This window comes from Cervus elaphus, chromosome 20 (genome assembly GCF_910594005.1).
Source record: "Cervus elaphus chromosome 20, mCerEla1.1, whole genome shotgun sequence".
Lineage (NCBI taxonomy): Eukaryota > Metazoa > Chordata > Mammalia > Artiodactyla > Cervidae > Cervus > Cervus elaphus.
The window spans coordinates 81,746,311-81,765,292 of record NC_057834.1 but is presented as its reverse complement, the minus strand read 5'-3'; the positions used below and the strand labels follow the sequence as shown (position 1 = coordinate 81,765,292).

The following is an 18,982-nucleotide window of genomic DNA, read 5'->3' as shown; positions in this document are numbered from 1 at the left end:
AAAAATGAAATTAACTGCTTCTCCCTTTTGAGGTAAAAGCAATCTGGAAAATAAAATAACTGCCCACTCTGAACATAAAGGAACATATCTCCTCTGACACTTGTGTGCTTCAAGTCTTCCAAGGGGTGCTTTTCTTAATGATGGGCTTTATGCCGTTTACAACCCCAGATCCAATATACCTAGTAAATCTCTTACTCTAAAACGAATTTTTTTTAAAAAGTTGTACTAATATTCATTTATTTATTCATTCATCAACAAATATTTATGAGTGTCTCTGATGTGCCAGGCACTATTTCGGGTGCTATGGATATAGCAGTGAATAAACTAAATTCCTGTCATGGAACTTATATTCTATTTAAAATCTCTCCCTAGATGTTTGTTGAATCAATGAGTGATAAATAATACTGGGGGTGGCCTGTGAGAATTAGGTGAATTAGAGCATAAAGATGTGCTCAGTTGCTCAGTCGTGTCTGACTCTTTGAAACCCCATGAACTGTACCCCACCAGGCTCCTCTGTTCATGGGATTTTTCATGCAAGAATACTGGAGTGGGTTGCCATTTCCTCCTCCAGGGGATCTTCCAGACCCAGGGATCAAACCCTCGTCTCCTGCACTGGCAGGCAGACTCTTTGCCACTCCATCACCTAGGAAGCCCAGTATAGAAGTGGGCTGTGAGCTACATAAAACCTAAGATTAAAAAATATATACATATATATTTTATAAATTGATCCTTGAATTTCATCTCATTCCCGTTCAACTCTCTCTTTAGGTTTGGCTAGACTGCTATAAAATAAAATAGAAACAATTTCTAAGAAGTATTTCTCCCAAGACACTGAGCTTAGCAACCAAGGAAAAAGAGGTCCTTATAAACAGAAAAGAAAATAGAACCTGGTAATGATCACCCTCATCCAGTGAAGTCCTACATGCTTCTATAAGCATCAATTTTTTTAAAATCCAGTGAATCTCAAAGACCAGCACTAAGATAAGTAACAACCTGGTTGAAAACTTACTTCAAGGAGGTTCAGAGATGACCTTCCACAGCCTGGACTTTGGGGTTCCATGTTGGTTAAGTTCATCTGAACCAGTGGATTACTGCTGACCTCCAGTCAGTGGCATCTTAATTTTCATAGTGTCCTGGGTGGTGCAGCCAGTGGAGGGATGGGTCAGACAAAGTCAAGTGTTTCATAATGTAGTCAGGCACAGAGCATGTCCTTTGCCTCTGGGAAATAAAGTTATGAGGATAAAGCTTATGACAGAAATCACTTCTAGCATCAAGGAATGTTAACAGGGCAACATAGACAACAAAGCCTAGGTAATTATTAAAACAAATCTCCAAAGAAAGGCCATCACTGGCTGAAGCTCTCTCTCACTTTACCCTCCTAAGCTCACCGAATGAAAGAAGTTTATTATTACATCAGGTAAAGTTAAAAAAAATACCAAAGCACATAATATTTGCTACCAAAAATGATGCTACCTTCATCTCAGGGTAGTTTCTCCTTAGAAGGCAAACCTATAATAAAAGGAATGAACTAGGTTTTATTTGCCCTCATTTTTGTACAAAGTGCCATAAATATTACTATTGCCTATATTCATATCCAAGAAAAGAGCTGAAGTCAAACAACAGTTTTCAAATAATACCAAGGATATGCAGGTTAAAAAAAATCCTTAAAAAAACCCCAAAATATGAACAAGAATATAAAACAACTTGATGAGGCCCAGAGTACAAGATGCTTCCATCCTGAGCAGAGAATTAAGAGGTAGGTTCAAATCCTGATTTGCTACCTGGGTCATCCTCTCAGGCAGTCCCTCACAAGAAGGACAACTTCGTCAACAGTAATGATAAAGCAGTTAGAAGCAGTTCTTATTTAATTAGAGGAACCCAAGTAATGATGAGCAATAGATAAAATACATATATTGAAAGAACATGTACAAAACCAGTATTATTTTTGTGAAGTGTCTGGTATCAGAAAGACTTAGGGAGGGGGAGATAGATGCGGTGGGAGCGGGGGCAGGAAGCAGATGTAAAATGAGAAGAGGAAGCATAAGCAACACTTGTAAAAAGGGTTGTTAACTAATTCTAATATTTTGCTTTTTAAAACTTTCAAAATATTTTGAGTATTGGTTCTCTTCTTCTTCTCTTTCAAGTTCTCATTCTTTTCTCCAGTTTCCTTTAATGGCTTTTTCTCCCTTTGGGGCCTTTTCCTTTTTCTTTGTCTCCATCTTCTCCATACTGCTAAGCTCCGAGGTTCTGTGGTTAAGAAAGGGATGATATGAGAGGAGAGAATGAGAGTGTGACCAGAATTGGAGACTGAAACATTTACCTCCCTTGAGCCCTAGTTCTATAAGGATGTCTATATAACCTGGTAGAAATGATCACAGAACATGGCAGAAATGAAGACTTAGGAAAGAAAGTCCACCATTATAAAGTCCAGTCATGAAACGTGTTCAAACATGCACAGTCATTTGCTGCACCTCCATATATTCCACCATCTGGATCTGATATTACATAAAAGCATAACAGGAAGCACTGAATGCCAGAAGGTGTGCATGAAAGAGATGACTAAGAACAACATCTTGCCAGTGACCCAAAATCCAGTGTTTAAGATGGACGGGTTGTTGTCCATACATTCTTGGAAAGCCAAGAAGTGTGGCTTTCCAGAGTTGTTTCAAATGATTTCACATTTCAAAATGCATGAAAATTGTTCATCTTGTGAAATAGGCATAATCATTGCTGGCATTACAGGGACTTAAAAGGGCCACTATGTACCCAGGAAAACAACCCGATACATCTAATAATAAATGTACACTCTCCATCCACAAGTAAAGTATAAAATGAAACAAAATACACAAACAGAAAAAATAAAGAATGCTAATGAAGATATCTTGAAAGGTAACCACCAGAGGTTTCCCAGGTAGGGCTACCCCAGGTACGGCTACTGGTAAAGAACCCACCTGCTAATGCAGGAGACATGAGACATGGGTTTGATCCTGGGTTTGGAAGATCCCCTGGAGGAGGGCATGGCAACTCACTCCAGTATTCTTGCTTGGAGAATCTCATGGACAGAGCCTGGTGGGCTACAGTCCATGGTGTCGCAAAGAGTTGGACACAACTGAAGCGACAGCATACACACCATTATTTTTATTATTAAGCTACTGGAATATTTTGAAGTGTTAATTGCCTTTCTTTTCCTCCTTTGTGTCTTTTTATTTTTCTTCCACCTTCAACATGCTTCCCAATCCAGGCACATAGAAATGATACATTTATTGCCTCCAAGTAGTTTTGGGACAAGACAGAAAGTAGAAGATGGCAGCAAATCATTTTCATCATTCTTCCAGGATCTTAAGAGAACACAGTGGTTTTGTGAAGGGGACGTACGTTTCTTGCTGAACATCGAAAAAGTGTCTTGGCTAAAAATAAAAAGGGAAGAAGACTGTCATAAATAGACTCCCTCTGATCTAGGTTGGCGGCTGAGGGGAGAAGAGAGAGAGGGGGAGGCTTGCAGATTCTGAGAGCAAAGTAGACCTGAGCCCATGCCCTACCAGAATACTAGTGCAGCAGTGAGACCCAGAGAGAAACGGCTGCCTGCTGTGTCTTGGCTGGGAGAGCACAACCACCTAAGTACAAAATTTTCAGCTAAAGTCCACAGGTAAAGGTAAAGCAGATGATTCCCACAGGTGATGTATAAATTAAGGTTTTTAGCTTGGCAGCATATTGCACCTGGTTTGAGCAAGAAAAGAATGTATTGCCTTAAAAGTGGAATTTATTGGAAGGTTATAGGGAAGTTCAGGTTTTCCAGATGGTGCTAGTGGTAAAGAACCTGCCTGCCAACGCAGGAGAATGAGGGATGTGGGTTCAATTCTAGGTTGGGAAGATCTGGAGGAGGGCATGGCAACGCACTCCAGTATTCTTGCCCGGAGAATCCCATGGACAGAGGAATCTGGCAGGCCACAGTTCATAGGGTCACAAACAGTCTGACATGACTGAACCGACTTAGCATGCACACATGCACAGAGGGAAGTTCAAGGAACCAAAAGCAATTTGGGAAGATCTAGCTTCAGAAGGGGAAGATTGAAGTAATTTTGATGACCTGAGTAACAGGAAGTATGGGCTTCCTTCAGGGTGCTGACACCAAGTTCATCAGCTACAATTTTTTCCCATCCTGAGTCACTCCTCACAAAATTTAAATTCCAGGAAGAGCTGGATGAAACTTACTTAGATCCCTTTTCAGCTAAGGAGGGTAGAATAACTTGTCTGATACTTGCAGGAGATGGTAGGTATTAGAAGGGTTAATACCTGAAAGGAAAATTTAACTGCTGTTACAAAGAATGACAGAAAGAATGGATGCTGGGCAGGCATAAATAATATATGCGAACTATGGTGCCAACTTTATATATACATAAATCTCCTATGGTTGATCACTTTTTTTAAAAAGTATTTATTTATTTGATTGTACTGGGTCTTAGGCGGGGCATGAGGGATCTAGTTCCCTGACCAAGGATAGAACCTGGGCCCCCTGTGTTGGGAGTATGGAGTCTCAGCCACTGGACCACCAGCGAAGTCCCCTGGTTGATTATTTTTTGATACATTGCTTATTTATAATAATCAACTGGAAGAAGTTGAGGTTCAATTTTTTTGGGTATTAATCATGTCACTCTCCTGTTTACAAGTATTCACTGACCCCTCATTCTCTCCAATTCCTTTATATTCTTCCAGTCCTTGCCTATCCCTCCAGCTTCATCCTCAGTCCCCTTCCTTCAGCACTGTACATTCCCATAATACTAAGGGACATGCAGTTCCTTGAATACATTATCTTATTTCATATCCACAAGTTTTTACACATGCTACTCCCATTACTTGGAATGACCATCCCTATTCCTTGTCTGCCTGCAGAGTCCACTCACCCAAATCAAACATTTCCTCTTTAGGGATATCTTTTTCTCCCTAATATCCTTTCCCCATCACTTCTCTTCATCATGGTATCCCCAAATAAATTCATTTTTCTACTGCAATTATTTGCTCATATATTTGCCTCACCTATAGATACATGAGCTTTTAGGAGTAGATTCTGAATAAACAGTGTTGAATTGGGACTTCCTTGGTGGTCCAGTGGTTAAGACTTCACCTTCCAATGCAGGGGACTCAGGTTCAATACCTAGCTGGGGAGCTAAGATCCCACATGCTTCAGGGTCAAAAAACCAAAACACAAAACAGAAGCAATATTGTAACAAATTCAACAAAGACTTAAAAAAAAAGAAATGATACACACAGACACACACAAATCTTTAAAAAAAAAAACTTGTTGAATATATTAGTGAATTTTCCAATCATATACCAATATTCACCCAGGGCTTACTCTGCTTGGAGTTATGTAGAGGAGATGTATTAGGGATTCATACAGAATGTTTACTACCACATTAATTCCCTGTCAGGGGTATGCAGTCGGGAAGGAAAAGTGTTCTAGGCAAGACACAGGTTTTCATTAGAATCTCTGGATATTCACTATTCCTTAATTCCCATGTCTACTTGAGAGCACAATGCACCATTTCCTGCCTATTTTATTTGCTGATATTACTTTTGCAAATTTTGTCTTCATTTCATTTCTGTAATGGTAAAGTTCATACTCCAAATTATTTATAAATTACTAATGAAATACTGGTTTTATATTTCACTGTACAGCACCGTCCCCTAACAGTATGGGTGCAGGAGCCAGATTGCCTGGGTGTTAATCCTGGCACTCTGGGCCAGGTCACCCGACATCCTGGTCAGGTGACTCTGGGCCAGACTATTCAAACTCTGTGCCTCAGGCACCTAATCAATAAAAGTAAGGTCCATAATAGTACCCAACACATTGAATCACTGAGAGGGTTAAATGGGTCACAGATGTAAAGCACTTAGAACATTGGTTCGCAGGTAAAAAGTGCTAAATAAATGTTAGCCACCATTCTTATGAAATAAAATGTATACCCTACCATAGAATCACATTTTTTTGTCATTAAAATAATACAGTACATGAGAAGTATAATTACAGGGAGCATTCAGAAAACATGAATTTATTTCTATCACAGTAGGATTCAGGTTCTTTGGTATAATAATCAGGACACAAGAAACAGTTCAAAACCACTGCAATAGAGAATGACCCTTAAGGAGCTAATGAATGAATGGAGGAAACAGGGTAATATGCAGACGTGCTAACTCACCTCAGCCGTGTCTGACTCTTTGTGATCCCATGGGTTGTAGCCTGCCAGGCTCCTCTGTCCATGGGATTCTCCAGGCAAGAATACTACAGTGAGTTACCATGGCCTCCGTCAGGGAATCTTCCCGACCCAGGAATCTCCTGTGGCTCTTGCATTGGCAAGCAGGTTCTTTACCACTAGCGCCATCTAGGAAGCCCAAAATAGGGTAAACAGAAATCCAAACCCACTCAGGGATGCTTCCTCACACAAGAGTTTAGTGACAGGGAAATAACCAAATAGGAGTCCATGAGATTACTTAATCTGAAGTGGCTAAGAGAGGAAGGGGTTGCCTCTAGTTGGGAGAATTTACTATGAAACTGACCTTTGTTAAAGGAAATTTAAATAACTTATCTATTCACTGTAAATCCAGTTGAAATGAAGTTGGTACCATATAAAACTGGCTTTCCTAGCTTTCTAAACATGCTGGTCACTCAGTAAGATTTATGTAATGAAATATGTTATAATCTTGTTCAGGAGTTTCCAAATTGTCACACATTTATATGACAAGATGCTTGGAGAGCCAAACATTTCTGTAGTTTGTGCTTACTACAAATTGATTAAGGACACTGTATGTTTTTATAGTCATGAAAATAAGCATTGGCCCTAATGTCAAGGACAGTCAAGCTTTAAGACAACTTAAATCACTAAAATACTTTCCCTCCTCCCTGATCTCTCAGAGTTTATCTTTTGATGGGATGTGTATTAATGAATAAAATCAGATTACTGGCTAGGGAAAAATTACTGTGCTATTTTGGCATGTCTGGAATAACATGTGAGGATGCCTTACTTGGTGAGTAAGATCCCTTACCCTGGAAAGTACAGTATAGAATGAATAGTATTCTATAGTATATCTATAGTATTCTATAATATTTATAGAATGAATGAATAAATGAGTACTAGAACAATCTTAATAGTTTATATGGACTAAAAGTGCTATATTCGTTAAACACATTTCCAAGTTTAGGAAGACTTCCATTTTTAATAAAGATGCCTAAGAATCAAGGCCATGACTCCTAAGTATTTGATATGACAATACAATCATCCTCTGGAAAAGATAACACACGGTATTTTCTTATCTAGAACATCAAACCTGAGCAATCTATGTTAGATGTTAGTTTCAAAACAATTGTAGCAATGTTTCTGTTAATTTGAAAGTGAAAGTATGAAAGTGTTAGTCGATCAGTCACGTCCAATTCTTTGCGATCCTATGGACTGTAGCCTGCCAGGTTCCTCTGTCCATACAATTCTCTAGGCAAGAATACTGGAGTGGGTTGCCATTTCCTTCTCCAGGGGATCTTCCTGACCCAGGGATCGAACCTGCGTCTCCTGCACTGGCAGACAGATTCTTTACCACCAGGAAAGTCATGTTAATTTGAAACAAAATATTAAATAGATGATATCTTTTATTAGCTATATATAGTACATTAGGTGCATCTTCATTTTGTACAATGCAAAAGGCACTAAATCTCCCCATGAATGGTGTGAAAGTAAAATCTTATTCAGGCATTTTTAAAAATAATTTTATTTATTTGTTTATTTTTGGCTACGCTGGGTCTTTGATGCTGCATGGACTTTTTTCTAGCTGCGAAGTGTGGGAGCTGCTCTCTAGCTGTGGTACACCTCGGGCTTCTCTTTGTGGCGGCTTCTCCTGTTGTGCAGCATGGGCTCTAGGGCGCTCGGGCTTCAGTAGGTGCCGCACGTTAACTCAGAACTTGTGGCTCCCGGGTTCCATAGCTGTGATGCATGGGCTTAGTTGCTCTACTGCCATGTGGGATCTTCCCAGACCAGAAATCGAACCTGTGTCTCCTTCACTGGCAGGCAGACTCTTTACCACTGAGCCACCAGAGAAGCCCCTTATTCAGGTATCTGAAAACTATTTTGTTCCTGAGAAAGAAATCTGGAAGAGAAATTTTCCTGGCTTCTGACCAACAATTTTGTTATTGTGTCAACCAAATAATTTTCAATTGTCAGGAAATCATAAAGATAATTCTTTCCCACATTTTACAACTAGGAACTCCTGAGGTTAAATCTCTTTTTAGTTATAGATATGGGAAACAATACATCAAATATATATGAAATCTTGCTTAAATTCATTTTGCCAAAATTCTATCAAGCTGTATCATCTCCATAAGAGAAAACATGGTTTGAAATAATTAAATGAAAAACAAATATTGCTCTTACATTCACTGTTTGAAACTTCATGCATCTGCCTTTTACAGGATCCACATTTGACTTCATCAAGGGCTTTGTTCCTGAGAATTCACTGCAGAGTCAAGAAAAGAAAATGAGTTATACGCAGCTGTATGGGGTTGTGTTCAGTTAATCATTTACTCTAAGTCATATGGACCTAAAGGCATGACTCATGGTAAATTAAAAGAGCAACGGAATAATAATTCATAGCTTAATCTGGATGCTGTTTTAAATCTCTTTGAATTTCCATTTTCCCACTGGAAAAATGATGAAAATGCCTGCCTTGCATCTACTTATAGGAATTTTAGGAGGACTGAGATGCTATATCAGAAATACTTTGAGACTATCTAAGGTTAGTTGTATCATAATTCCTAGTATTTTTAAATAGCTTTGGTTTTTATTTTACATAGATACTAGTAAGGAAGACTGGGGAGATAATGGTTCCTTCTATTACAAGCCTTTTTTAGAATTTCTTCACACATATCAACGACCAGAACAAGATAATATTTATGATCCTTGATTACTTTAAAAAACAAACACAATTTTTAATAAGCACAAAAGTTAAGAGTGGTAACTTTCTGTTCAGCTCAAAATTTATTTTAGAAATGATAACTTCACAACAAACTATTCACCTTCAGTCTTAAGGGTATTTCAAAAGGATGATTTAAATTTCTGATATTCTGGTTCCCACTGATGAATTCTCCATTTTGACAAGTTTTGATGAAGTCTATTCACTCTAGACAATTTATGCAAACCTAACTTGAATAGCTGATTTTGACTTTATCCCCTTGAGTTGCTAGAACTGCCCTGATTAAATTTTAAAATATAATTACAGGTAGCACATTGAGTCAGTCAGTTAGTCAGAGAAATCTGAGCTCTGAAAGCCTACTTCCTGTACCACACTGCATTAAGTGCTCTGGAGGAGGGCGGGGGTGGATGGGAACAGTCATCATGAAATGATTTAAGGATTATTATTAACACAACAGATCACCAAGCACAAAGTACTCAAGTGGAAACTCTATACACAAAAGTTCAAGAAATGGAGAATAAAAGAAGCACCTTTCCGGCTTTAACTGCCTGTCCTATATATTTAGTAAATGTGTTTTGTGACTGCTAGTAGCTTTGCTGGCATCCCAACAAAATAAATTAAACAACGTTGGTCTACTTAACAAATGGGCAATCTGTGTTGGTGGAGAGCAGTTCTTTAATTTATTTTACCTGGTAATATTGCTACAGCTTTACTCAGTGAAGGGCCAGGGAGACTTTTTTTTTTTAAACTTTTTATTCTGGAATAATGTTAGATTTACAGAAATGTTGCAAAAAATAATAGAGTGTTCCAGTATACCATTACCCAGTTTCCCTTAACGTTAGTATTTTTACATTGCCATAGTACATTTTTCAAACCTAAGAACCAACATTGGAAGGTTACTATTGACTAAACTGTGGAATTTATTCTAATTTCATTCATTTATACTAATACCTTTTTCTGTTTCAGGATTCAGTCCTTATACCCTACATTGCATTTAATAGGAGTGTCTAATGTCTTACTACTAAGATTAAAAAAATCAACTGTTTCTGGGCAATGAGGCTAATCAGTCAAAATATTAATGTGGAGCAGTAATAAAAATAAACTGAGTGTTCAAGAGCCACCTGGGCACACCATAGTGTCAGATTCTTAACCTTAGCCAAGAAGTACGTATGATTTTGTAGGTAGTCATTAACCTCTTTTATTTACCTAAAGATGATTGTATCAAGACAAGCTCTACCATCATTTCTAGAGGACTCTTGGTCATTGTTGTTTGGTTATTGTTTTGGGGGCCTTTTTTTTTTTTTAAATCCATGAGAAGATTTCGATAAAACTATTCTTTTGCTTTCACCTAGTATAAACACCTAGATTTTCCAAATGAAGACATGAGAAGAGGCTGACTTGGGTCCCAGTTAAGGAAACTTACCTTAGATACTAGAAAAACAAAACCTTAAGTAGTCTGCTAAACATCACTTCATGGGAAATAGATGGGGAGACTGGAAACAGTGGCTGACTTTATTTTTTTTAGCTCCAAAATCACTGCGGATGGTGATTGCAGCCATGAAATTAAAAGACGCTTACTCCTTGGAAGGAAAGTGATGACCAACCTAGATAGCATATTAAAAAGCAGAGACATTACTTTGCCAACAAAGGTCCATCTGGTCAAGGCTATGGGTTTTCCAGTGGTCATGTATGGATGTGAGAGTTGGACTGTGAAGAAAGCTGAACACCAAAAAACTGATGCTTTTGAACTGTGGTGTTGGAGAAGACTCTTGAGAGTCCCTTGGACTGCAAGGAGATCCAACCAGTCCATCCTAAAGGAGATCAGTCCTGGGTGTTCATTGGAAGGACTGATGCTGAAGCTGAAACTCCAGTACTTCGGTCACCTCATACGAAGAGTTGACTCACTGGAAAAGACCCTGATGCTGGGAGGGGTTGGGGGCAGGAGGAGAAGGACGTGACAGAGGATGAGATGGCTGGATGGCATCACCAACTCGATGGGCATGAGTTTGGGTAAACTCTGGGAGTTGGTGATGGACAGGGAGGCCTGGCGTGCTGCGATTCATGGGGTCACAAAGAGTCAGACACGACTGAGCGACTGAACTGAACTGACTGAAACATGTATCAGAGGGCTTCCCTGATGGCTCAGTGGTAAAGAATCCTCTTGCCAATGCAAGAGACATGGGTTTGATCCCTGGGTAGGGAAGATCCCCTGGAGAAGGATCCCCTGGAGGTGGTTGCCACCCACTCCAGTATTCTTGCCTGGGAGAATCCCATAGACAGAGGAGCCAAGTGGGTTACAGTCCAGGAAGCCTCAAGGAGTTGTACATAACTGAGCAACTGAACAAAAACAGAACATGTATTAGAAGATAATTATGAGTCAAGACCAATGGGTCTCTAACTTGGGCATGCACAAGGATTACCAGAGGGCTTGTTAAAATACAGATTTCTGACTTCCATCCCCAGAGTGTCCAACTCAGAGGGTCTGGGCTAGCCCAGGCATTTGCATACTAACAAGTTCACAGGTGTTGTGGACGCTGCTGGTCCTGGAGCTACACTTTGGGAGTTACTTTTGTTGACAGTCGTATGAAAGAAAAATAAAGCCACTTTGTTCTGATGAGGTACGTATAATCATAGGTCCCTGGATTTATCTGTTGCCTACCAGCTCGATAAGGGATCTGTTAAATCTCACTTCATGTCTGTGTGAGGACTAAGTTAGAAAAACAAAACAAAGATATGAGCTTTCCACTGCAGTTCTCACAAGTCTATCTTCCCTTCAATCAATTCAATCATTTTAAAAATATTTTTTGACAATAATAAAATATTATTACAAACCAACCATAAATTTTTGGCCTGAAACAAGGCCTCTGATTGATCACTGAAACTTAATAGGGCTGGGGGATGAAACACACATCTTCAGCAGTGTTTCTGAAACTTTGCTGTGTTTATGGATCACCTAAGGATCTTTCAGGTGGTCTAGGTGTGGACCCTGAGAGTCTGCATTTCTATCAAGCTTCCAGATGATGCATTGCTGCTGATCGTGGATCATACTTCAGGTTACATATATGCCTTTTGATGGTTTTAGCAAATACAAGATGTTCTAGCATCTACTGCTCCCTGGAGAATCTTGGAACTTCCTAGCAATGCTCTGTCATAGAAATAGTTCTTTGGGTGCCTGATTCACTTTGCTGTACAGCAGAAAGTAACACAACAATGTAAAGCACCTACACTCTAATTTAAAAAGAAAGAAAAAACAAACAAAAAAAGAAATAATGCCTTTGATGAAGGCAAGTTTTGGAACATACAAATCTGCATCCTGAACCCAAGTCTTAGGAATAAAGGGATAATTGTAGGGAAACTAAGTCAACAAAATCTCCCTGGAGTGCACTGGTACCTGGCGGAAACTTCCTGAATCTGGTCACTTACTGAGGGGTCCCTTATCTTTAATCTCTATTTTTTTACCCTAGTTAATCTAGTAAGTAGGAGTGATCTAGGGGAAAAGTACAGAAGAGTATAATCCAGTTTTGCAGTTTCTGCCCAGGTCACTGCCATGAATGCTCATCTCATGAACATGTCTTCAGTTCCTGAGACTGTTCTTCCATCTCCTTAACTCTTTCTGTCTCAGAGGTCCTCCTGGCTCTTGTGATGGAATTCCCAGGAAAGCTACTGACTTTTGTTATTCCACCTAAATGAAGTTTTAGCCAATGATCAACAATATATAAGACCTTTTCAGACCTTATCATCCCTGTTAGAATGTAAAGGATAAAGGATAAGGGGCCTTTTATATCTATTTCATCTGGTTGCTATAGAGAAAAAAAAAGGAAGCTTCAGAAAAATTGAAATGGTTTGCTGATTGCATCCAGAAGAGGAAGACAGGCTATGAGAATGCATTCTTTTCCATAGTGGGTTGGAAGAGAAACCTTAGTCAGAATCAACTAACAGTATAAACTGTGGCTCATGCATCCTGAACAAGTGAATAGGGTAGAAGGACACCCACAAAGCCCCCCTCAGAATGCCTCCATAAGTAGACTCCCGGAATATACTCAGGTGAATGAAAAGGTGTCTCTAGCTAAATAATGGTGGCAATGGAAGAGTCAGGCAACCTTCAGAGTTCCACAGATGAGAAAAGGTAACAGTGAGATGGCCTAGCCCTGGGTAGTATACATCAACAAAAGGCTCTCACTACTCACAAGTCTCCTAATTCCCTGCTTCTATCCCTGCATTGCATTATGGGCACTACCATCAGTAACCTGAAGCCAAAAGAAACCCCTATTCAAGAACTGCCATATGACCCAGCAATCCCACTTCTGGGCATACACACTGAGGAAACCAGATCTGAAAGAGACATGTGCACCCCAATGTTCATCGCAGCACTGTTTATAATAGCCAGGGCATGGAAGCAACCTAGATGCCCATCAGCAGATGAATGGATAAGGAAGCTGTGGTACATATACACCATGGAATATTACTCAGCCATTAAAAAGAATTCATTTGAACCAGTCCTAATGAGATGGATGAAGCTGGAGCCCATTATACAGAGTGAAGTAAGCCAGAAAGATAAAGAACATTACAGCATACTAACACATATATATGGAATTTAGAAAGGTGATAACGATAACCCTATATGCAAAACAGAAAAAGAGACACAGAAATACAGAACAGACTTTTGAACTTTGTGGGAGAATGTGAGGGTGGGATATTTCAAAAGAACAGCATGTATACTATCTATGGTGAAACAGATCACCAGCCCAGGTGGGATGCATGAGACAAGTGCTCGGGCCTGGTGCACTGGGAAGACCCAGAGGAATCGGGTGGAGAGGGAGGTGGGAGGGGGGATCGGGATTGGGAATACATGTAAATCCATGGCTGATTCATATCAATGTATGACAAAACCCACTAAAAAAAAAAATAAATAAATAAATAAATAAAAAAGCAGAACTTCAGAAAACTGTTCACTACTGTTAAGCTTGACAACTTACTAGTACCAGAAGACTTCTCTGATGAGACTAGTAGTGATTTTAACATTGTAATTTTTTTGATACTGTATAAAGAGTGTGTCAACTTATAGAAGAAATGCATAACTCAGTGAACCACTATTTTTCAGATGACCAATGAATGCATGATGTTACAAAATCATGCATCAGTAAAAGATCCATTCAAAATGCAAAACAGACCAATAGATTTTAAGGTAATAGAACATAAAGAGTTTGTTGATATGATTTTAGATTATACGGTGCAATTAATCTTTAAAATTAAGGGTTTTTCCTGATAGCTCAGTTGGTAAAGAATCCTCCTGCAATGCAGGAGACCCTGGTTCCATTCCTGGGTTGGGAAGATCACTGGAGAAGGGATAGACTACCCACACTGGTATTCTTGGGCTTCCCTTGTGGCTCAGCTGGTACAGAACCTACCTGTAATGCGGGAGACCTGGGTTTGATCCTTGGGTTGGGAAGATCCCCTGGAGAAGGGAAAGGCTACCCACTCCAGTACTCTTGCCTGGAGAATTCCATGGACTACATAGTCCATGGGGTCGCAAAGAGTTGGACACAACTGAGCGACTTTCATTCACTTTCACTCTTTAAAAAACTTACTAGTCAAATATTAATGTAATATCAAAAAGAACATCCTTGGCTCTCTGCTAAAGTTCTTAAATACTCCTCCCTTTTCCAATCACAGACCTGTTTGAGGCTAGATTTTTCTTTATATTCTTTAACCAAAATGGTATGTCACAATATGTTAAACAGAGACATAGATACAAATACAGTATCTCCCATTAAGTCAGACATAAAAGAGATTTGCAAAGCATGTAAAATGTTAACTTCTCATTGGCCTTTTTGTTTGGAAAAATATAGTTATTTTCATGAAGTGTGTATATTACACATAATTGGTTTATTGTTATTATTTTTAAATAAATTTTTTCTAAGAAAACTGAAGAAATTAAAAATTTCTACATGGTAAATATTGATAGATATAAAGCATATAAACAAATGTTCTTTGGAGTTCCCAATAATTCTTTTTAAGCTTTTCATTTATTACAAAAAAATTTCCCAATAATTTTTAAGGATAAAAGCTTGAAAACTGCTAACCTAAGCTATGGGTTTCCTTTGTGGCTCAGCTGGGCCCACAGTGTCGGAGACCTGGGTTTGATTCCTGGGTTGGGAAGATCCCCTGGAGAAGGGAAAGGCTAACCACACTTCAGTATTCTGGCCTGAAGAATTCCATGGACTGTATAGTCCATGGGGTCACAAGGAGTCGGACACGACTGTGTGACTTTCACTCCACTTCACTTCATCCTAAGCTAAGGACTATGCTTCCATCAGCTTTCATTTTTAATATTATTTCTGATAATTATACAGAATGCTTGCTATATTTTGTTTGTGAAATGGTAACAGTAGAAAATATTTTATGTCACATTATAATTCTATGATAATGGAAAATTAGAACATAAATGTGGGGGAAAATAAACAGTATTGGTTGTAAACAATTGATATTTGTATCTCTGGTTTGGGTGATCGAATCACAACACATGGGTTAACATCTATGGAAAATATATTCTGAGCTACAAGTGACTTGCAAATACACCTCATCTGGTTCTTCAAAGATGTGAGAAGAAATTTGGTCTTGATTATAAAACATGGTGATGGTCATATAACCTCTCATACTCTGGGCATTTGATTCTGTACATGGGCTCTCCCCACTGGAATTCTTTGAAGGCAGGGAGTTGCTTTTTGTTTTTTAATTCTATAAATACATATATTAAAAAAGACAGAGGATCTGGCATTAAGTATGACTTAATAAATATTTGTTGAACGAGTGAATCAACAGAATACTAAATACTTAGATATACAAAAGTCCTGCCAGGCTGATGTTTAAATTTTATTTATGCTTGCTCCATAGTCAGAAATATCATCCAGAGGCACTGAACACCTTACAAAAATATAAATAAAAGCTTTTGTGATGCACTCAAACAACAAGAAATCACTTTAGGAGATGATATTTTAGTGAAACTGGATTTTTATTGTGCTGTTACTTTTCCCGGTAAGCATCAGAAATGTGTATCAAAGTTTCTGATATGGTGGAACTACATGCACTCTGCAAATATTAGCAGGCAGAAAAAAGAAAAAAACCCTGTTTAAGCAAACAGCCCACCTTAATGCTAAGGAAGCTACTCAGAAAATAAAGTAAGGACCGTCCTTCCATCCAACACCAGCATGGCCAAGTTTAGTGTCTACTGAAAAAACGTTTAAAGTCTCAAGGAAATTATTACAATCTATAAAGATTTACTTCTGGAAGAAAACTGCTGGTTTCCTAATATATTTCTGGTTTCTGGAAAGGCCAGAATATGCATTATGTCTATTTCATCGTGTGGAGTACATAGAGATGACAGTATTAACCATACAATTAATCTCCAGGTTTTCAGTGTTTGAGAAGTTAAACAGGTCTTGGATACCAGGGAAATATTCACAGATGAGACACTAGCTCTGTAATGGTTCTACTGTCCTGTCAAAAGAAAATTTGGAGCGCTTTACTTGATACAGGCATTTTATTGAGCAAGAAACACTGCTCAAAAACAGGGCAGTTTTGAGCTGAAACATGGTTAGAAGCTCAGCATGCAGCAGTGACAGCTGAGTTTAAAAAGCATGAATGTGGGAGCACTTGTGTGTGTGTGTGTGTGTGCGTGTGTGTGTGACTGGTTACTAGAAACTTACAGTCTTTTTATGGTAGCAGCACCGTGTAAGCTTAACTGTCTATAGCAATTCGCTGGGAAGCTATAAGGTCATACTGACCTGAAAAAAGCTGTTTTAGTTTTAGATCAGAGTCAGGCTTTGGGCAAATCTGGACAGTTTAAAAGTTTTGGTTATATAACTATGAGTGTTTGTCTAAAAGTTAATTCAAAATGGGGACTCTATTTTGGTTTTTCTTTAACTGTTAACAGACCAAATGGCATAATTCAAGCTCAGAAAGCGTTAGTTTATTACTTTGTGTTTCTCAAAGAGTTATAGCACATTGTAAACAAAAAATTTTTTATCCCTAAACCTTGTATTTCTTTTTCCTCATGCAATAGACTAATATTTTGTACTTATGGAATGATTTCTGTTATGTAAAGAGCATAAGTCATATTGTAAACACAGATCAAATTTTCTCAGCAGAATCTTAGGTTATATTTGTTTGGATCACTGAACTCATCTGGTGTCCATGTGTTGTATTCCAGGGTATTCTGGAATATCATGTATATTTGTATTCTCAAATAACAAGTAAAAAAGTTATTAACTATCAAAATTAAATGTGTTATTTTAAAATAATGTATAGTCTATTAGGAGTAGGCCCTGCAAATAATAAACAATAAAGCAGTTACCCAAAAGAAGTGCATGGAAGAAATGGACCTCAAACTAAGGAGCACTCTACATTGAACACTACTGAATACTTACACTAGAATTCTGTTTTATCTTCTTCCAAACTGTAAGCTACTTGAGGGCAAGCATGATGTCTTTTTTCCTCAACAATATTTAGCTTAGCCTCTAGATCTAGAAGTAATAAAAATAACTAGTTAGCATTTATTGCATGTGTATGTTTCTTTAATGCACATTATCTGAAGAAACTATGTGGTAATATTAGCCCAGTTAACAGATGAAGAAAATGAGGCTCAGAGAGATTACTGATTTAACTGAGATTTTATATCATCTATGTGACTGAATCAAAATCTAAACACAGATCTGAACACAGAGCCCACTGTTTCCATACTTGCTCTCCTTATTCATTACAGTAGTATTAAACACACTTTTGCTGAATTGCTCAACACTTTTGTGATTTCTTCCAGATAAGAATTCTGATCATAGAAATAATTTTATTCAACTCATACAACTATCATTACCAACAAGCAAGGAAGGCAACAAGCAATGAAGGCAGCCTCTATAAACAGTTCTTGGTCTCATTTGTATGGCACCTCTAAATAAATAAAAACAGTTATCCATTTCAGGATTCTTTTATTTTTACAAGGAAAAAATGTACCATATGTAGAGAGACAGAAAATATTAAGACTAGAAGAGACTTCCAAAATATTTCAGTCTGTTTTTCAGATAAAGGTTGGTTTGTCTCCTCCTGCTGCCCCCCCGCCAATTACAATCTGATTATTCGAAGCCAAGTAATATTTTTATGACTGCTTGAAGCCAAATCTGTAGGCTAGTGACTTTTTAGCTCCACACTATTTTTTCCTTTTTATTGTATTGTATAATTCAAATCCAGTTTTGGATCTAAACAGACAGGTTTTTTTTTCTAATCACAATTCTAGACTTGTAGCTTGGTAGAAGGTTTTGGTGGGGCTTGTATTCTAAAATACAATTTTGATATCTTTAATATCCTGTTTAAAAGAACTTGAAAAGGTGAAAATGAAGGATGGAAACCAAAATATTAGACTAGCAAAACACCCAATGTCAATATTGAAACATATAACTTGAAATTAAGGTAATTTCTGGAAAATCAACTGCTGACAGTAAACCAAAAAGAATTGTTTAGAGGTCATTTTCCTAAAATTAGAATGAGGAATATAGCAAAAAATTTTTTTTTTAATTTTTTTATTAGTTGGAGGCTAATTACTTCACAACATTTCAGTGGGTTTTGTCATACATTGATATGAATCAGCCATATATAGCAAAATTTAATCACTGGGAAAACGTTCGCTTTCATGACACACTACTCTCTTGATTTTCCCTTCTCATTCTCCTTTACTAGGTCCTCCTTTTCTTTCCAGCTCTTCATGTGAGACTGCTTCAGGGTTCAGTTCATCATTCTCTTTTCTATTTCAGTTCTTTATCTACACTCACTATAATAGTTTGAATTACTATCCATTAGCTGATGACTCCCCAGTTCTGATCTCCAGCCCATACCTCTCTCTCCAACCATCCAGTCATTCAGTCAAAAATCCTGGAGTAATCTGTGACTCTTCTCTTTCTCTTATGCCTTTCATTCAATTGTCAGGAATTGTACCTCCCAAAACAATCTGTTCACTTCTTACCACCTCCACTAGTACCACCGG

The 18,982-nt window shown here is 38.2% G+C and overlaps 1 protein-coding gene across 3 annotated transcripts in view; it reads right to left on the bottom strand.

Moving 5' to 3' along the window:
- Positions 1–18,982, bottom strand: part of LOC122676556 (uricase) — a 124,476-nt gene that overhangs the window by 104,083 nt on the left and 1,411 nt on the right. The window contains exons 2-4 of one of the 3 annotated variants that reach the window (XM_043875920.1): positions 17,379–17,474; positions 8,415–8,496; positions 1,010–2,247 (exon numbers count right to left, since the gene is read on the bottom strand). In XM_043875920.1, the coding sequence (XP_043731855.1) occupies positions 1,010–1,075 (66 nt within the window). In that variant the 5' untranslated portion in view covers positions 1,076–2,247; positions 8,415–8,496; positions 17,379–17,474. Of the gene's footprint in view, positions 1–1,009; positions 2,248–2,951; positions 3,014–8,414; positions 8,497–17,378; positions 17,475–18,982 lie in introns of those variants that run through there. The other 2 variants (XM_043875921.1, XM_043875922.1) reach the window with 2 other exon arrangements.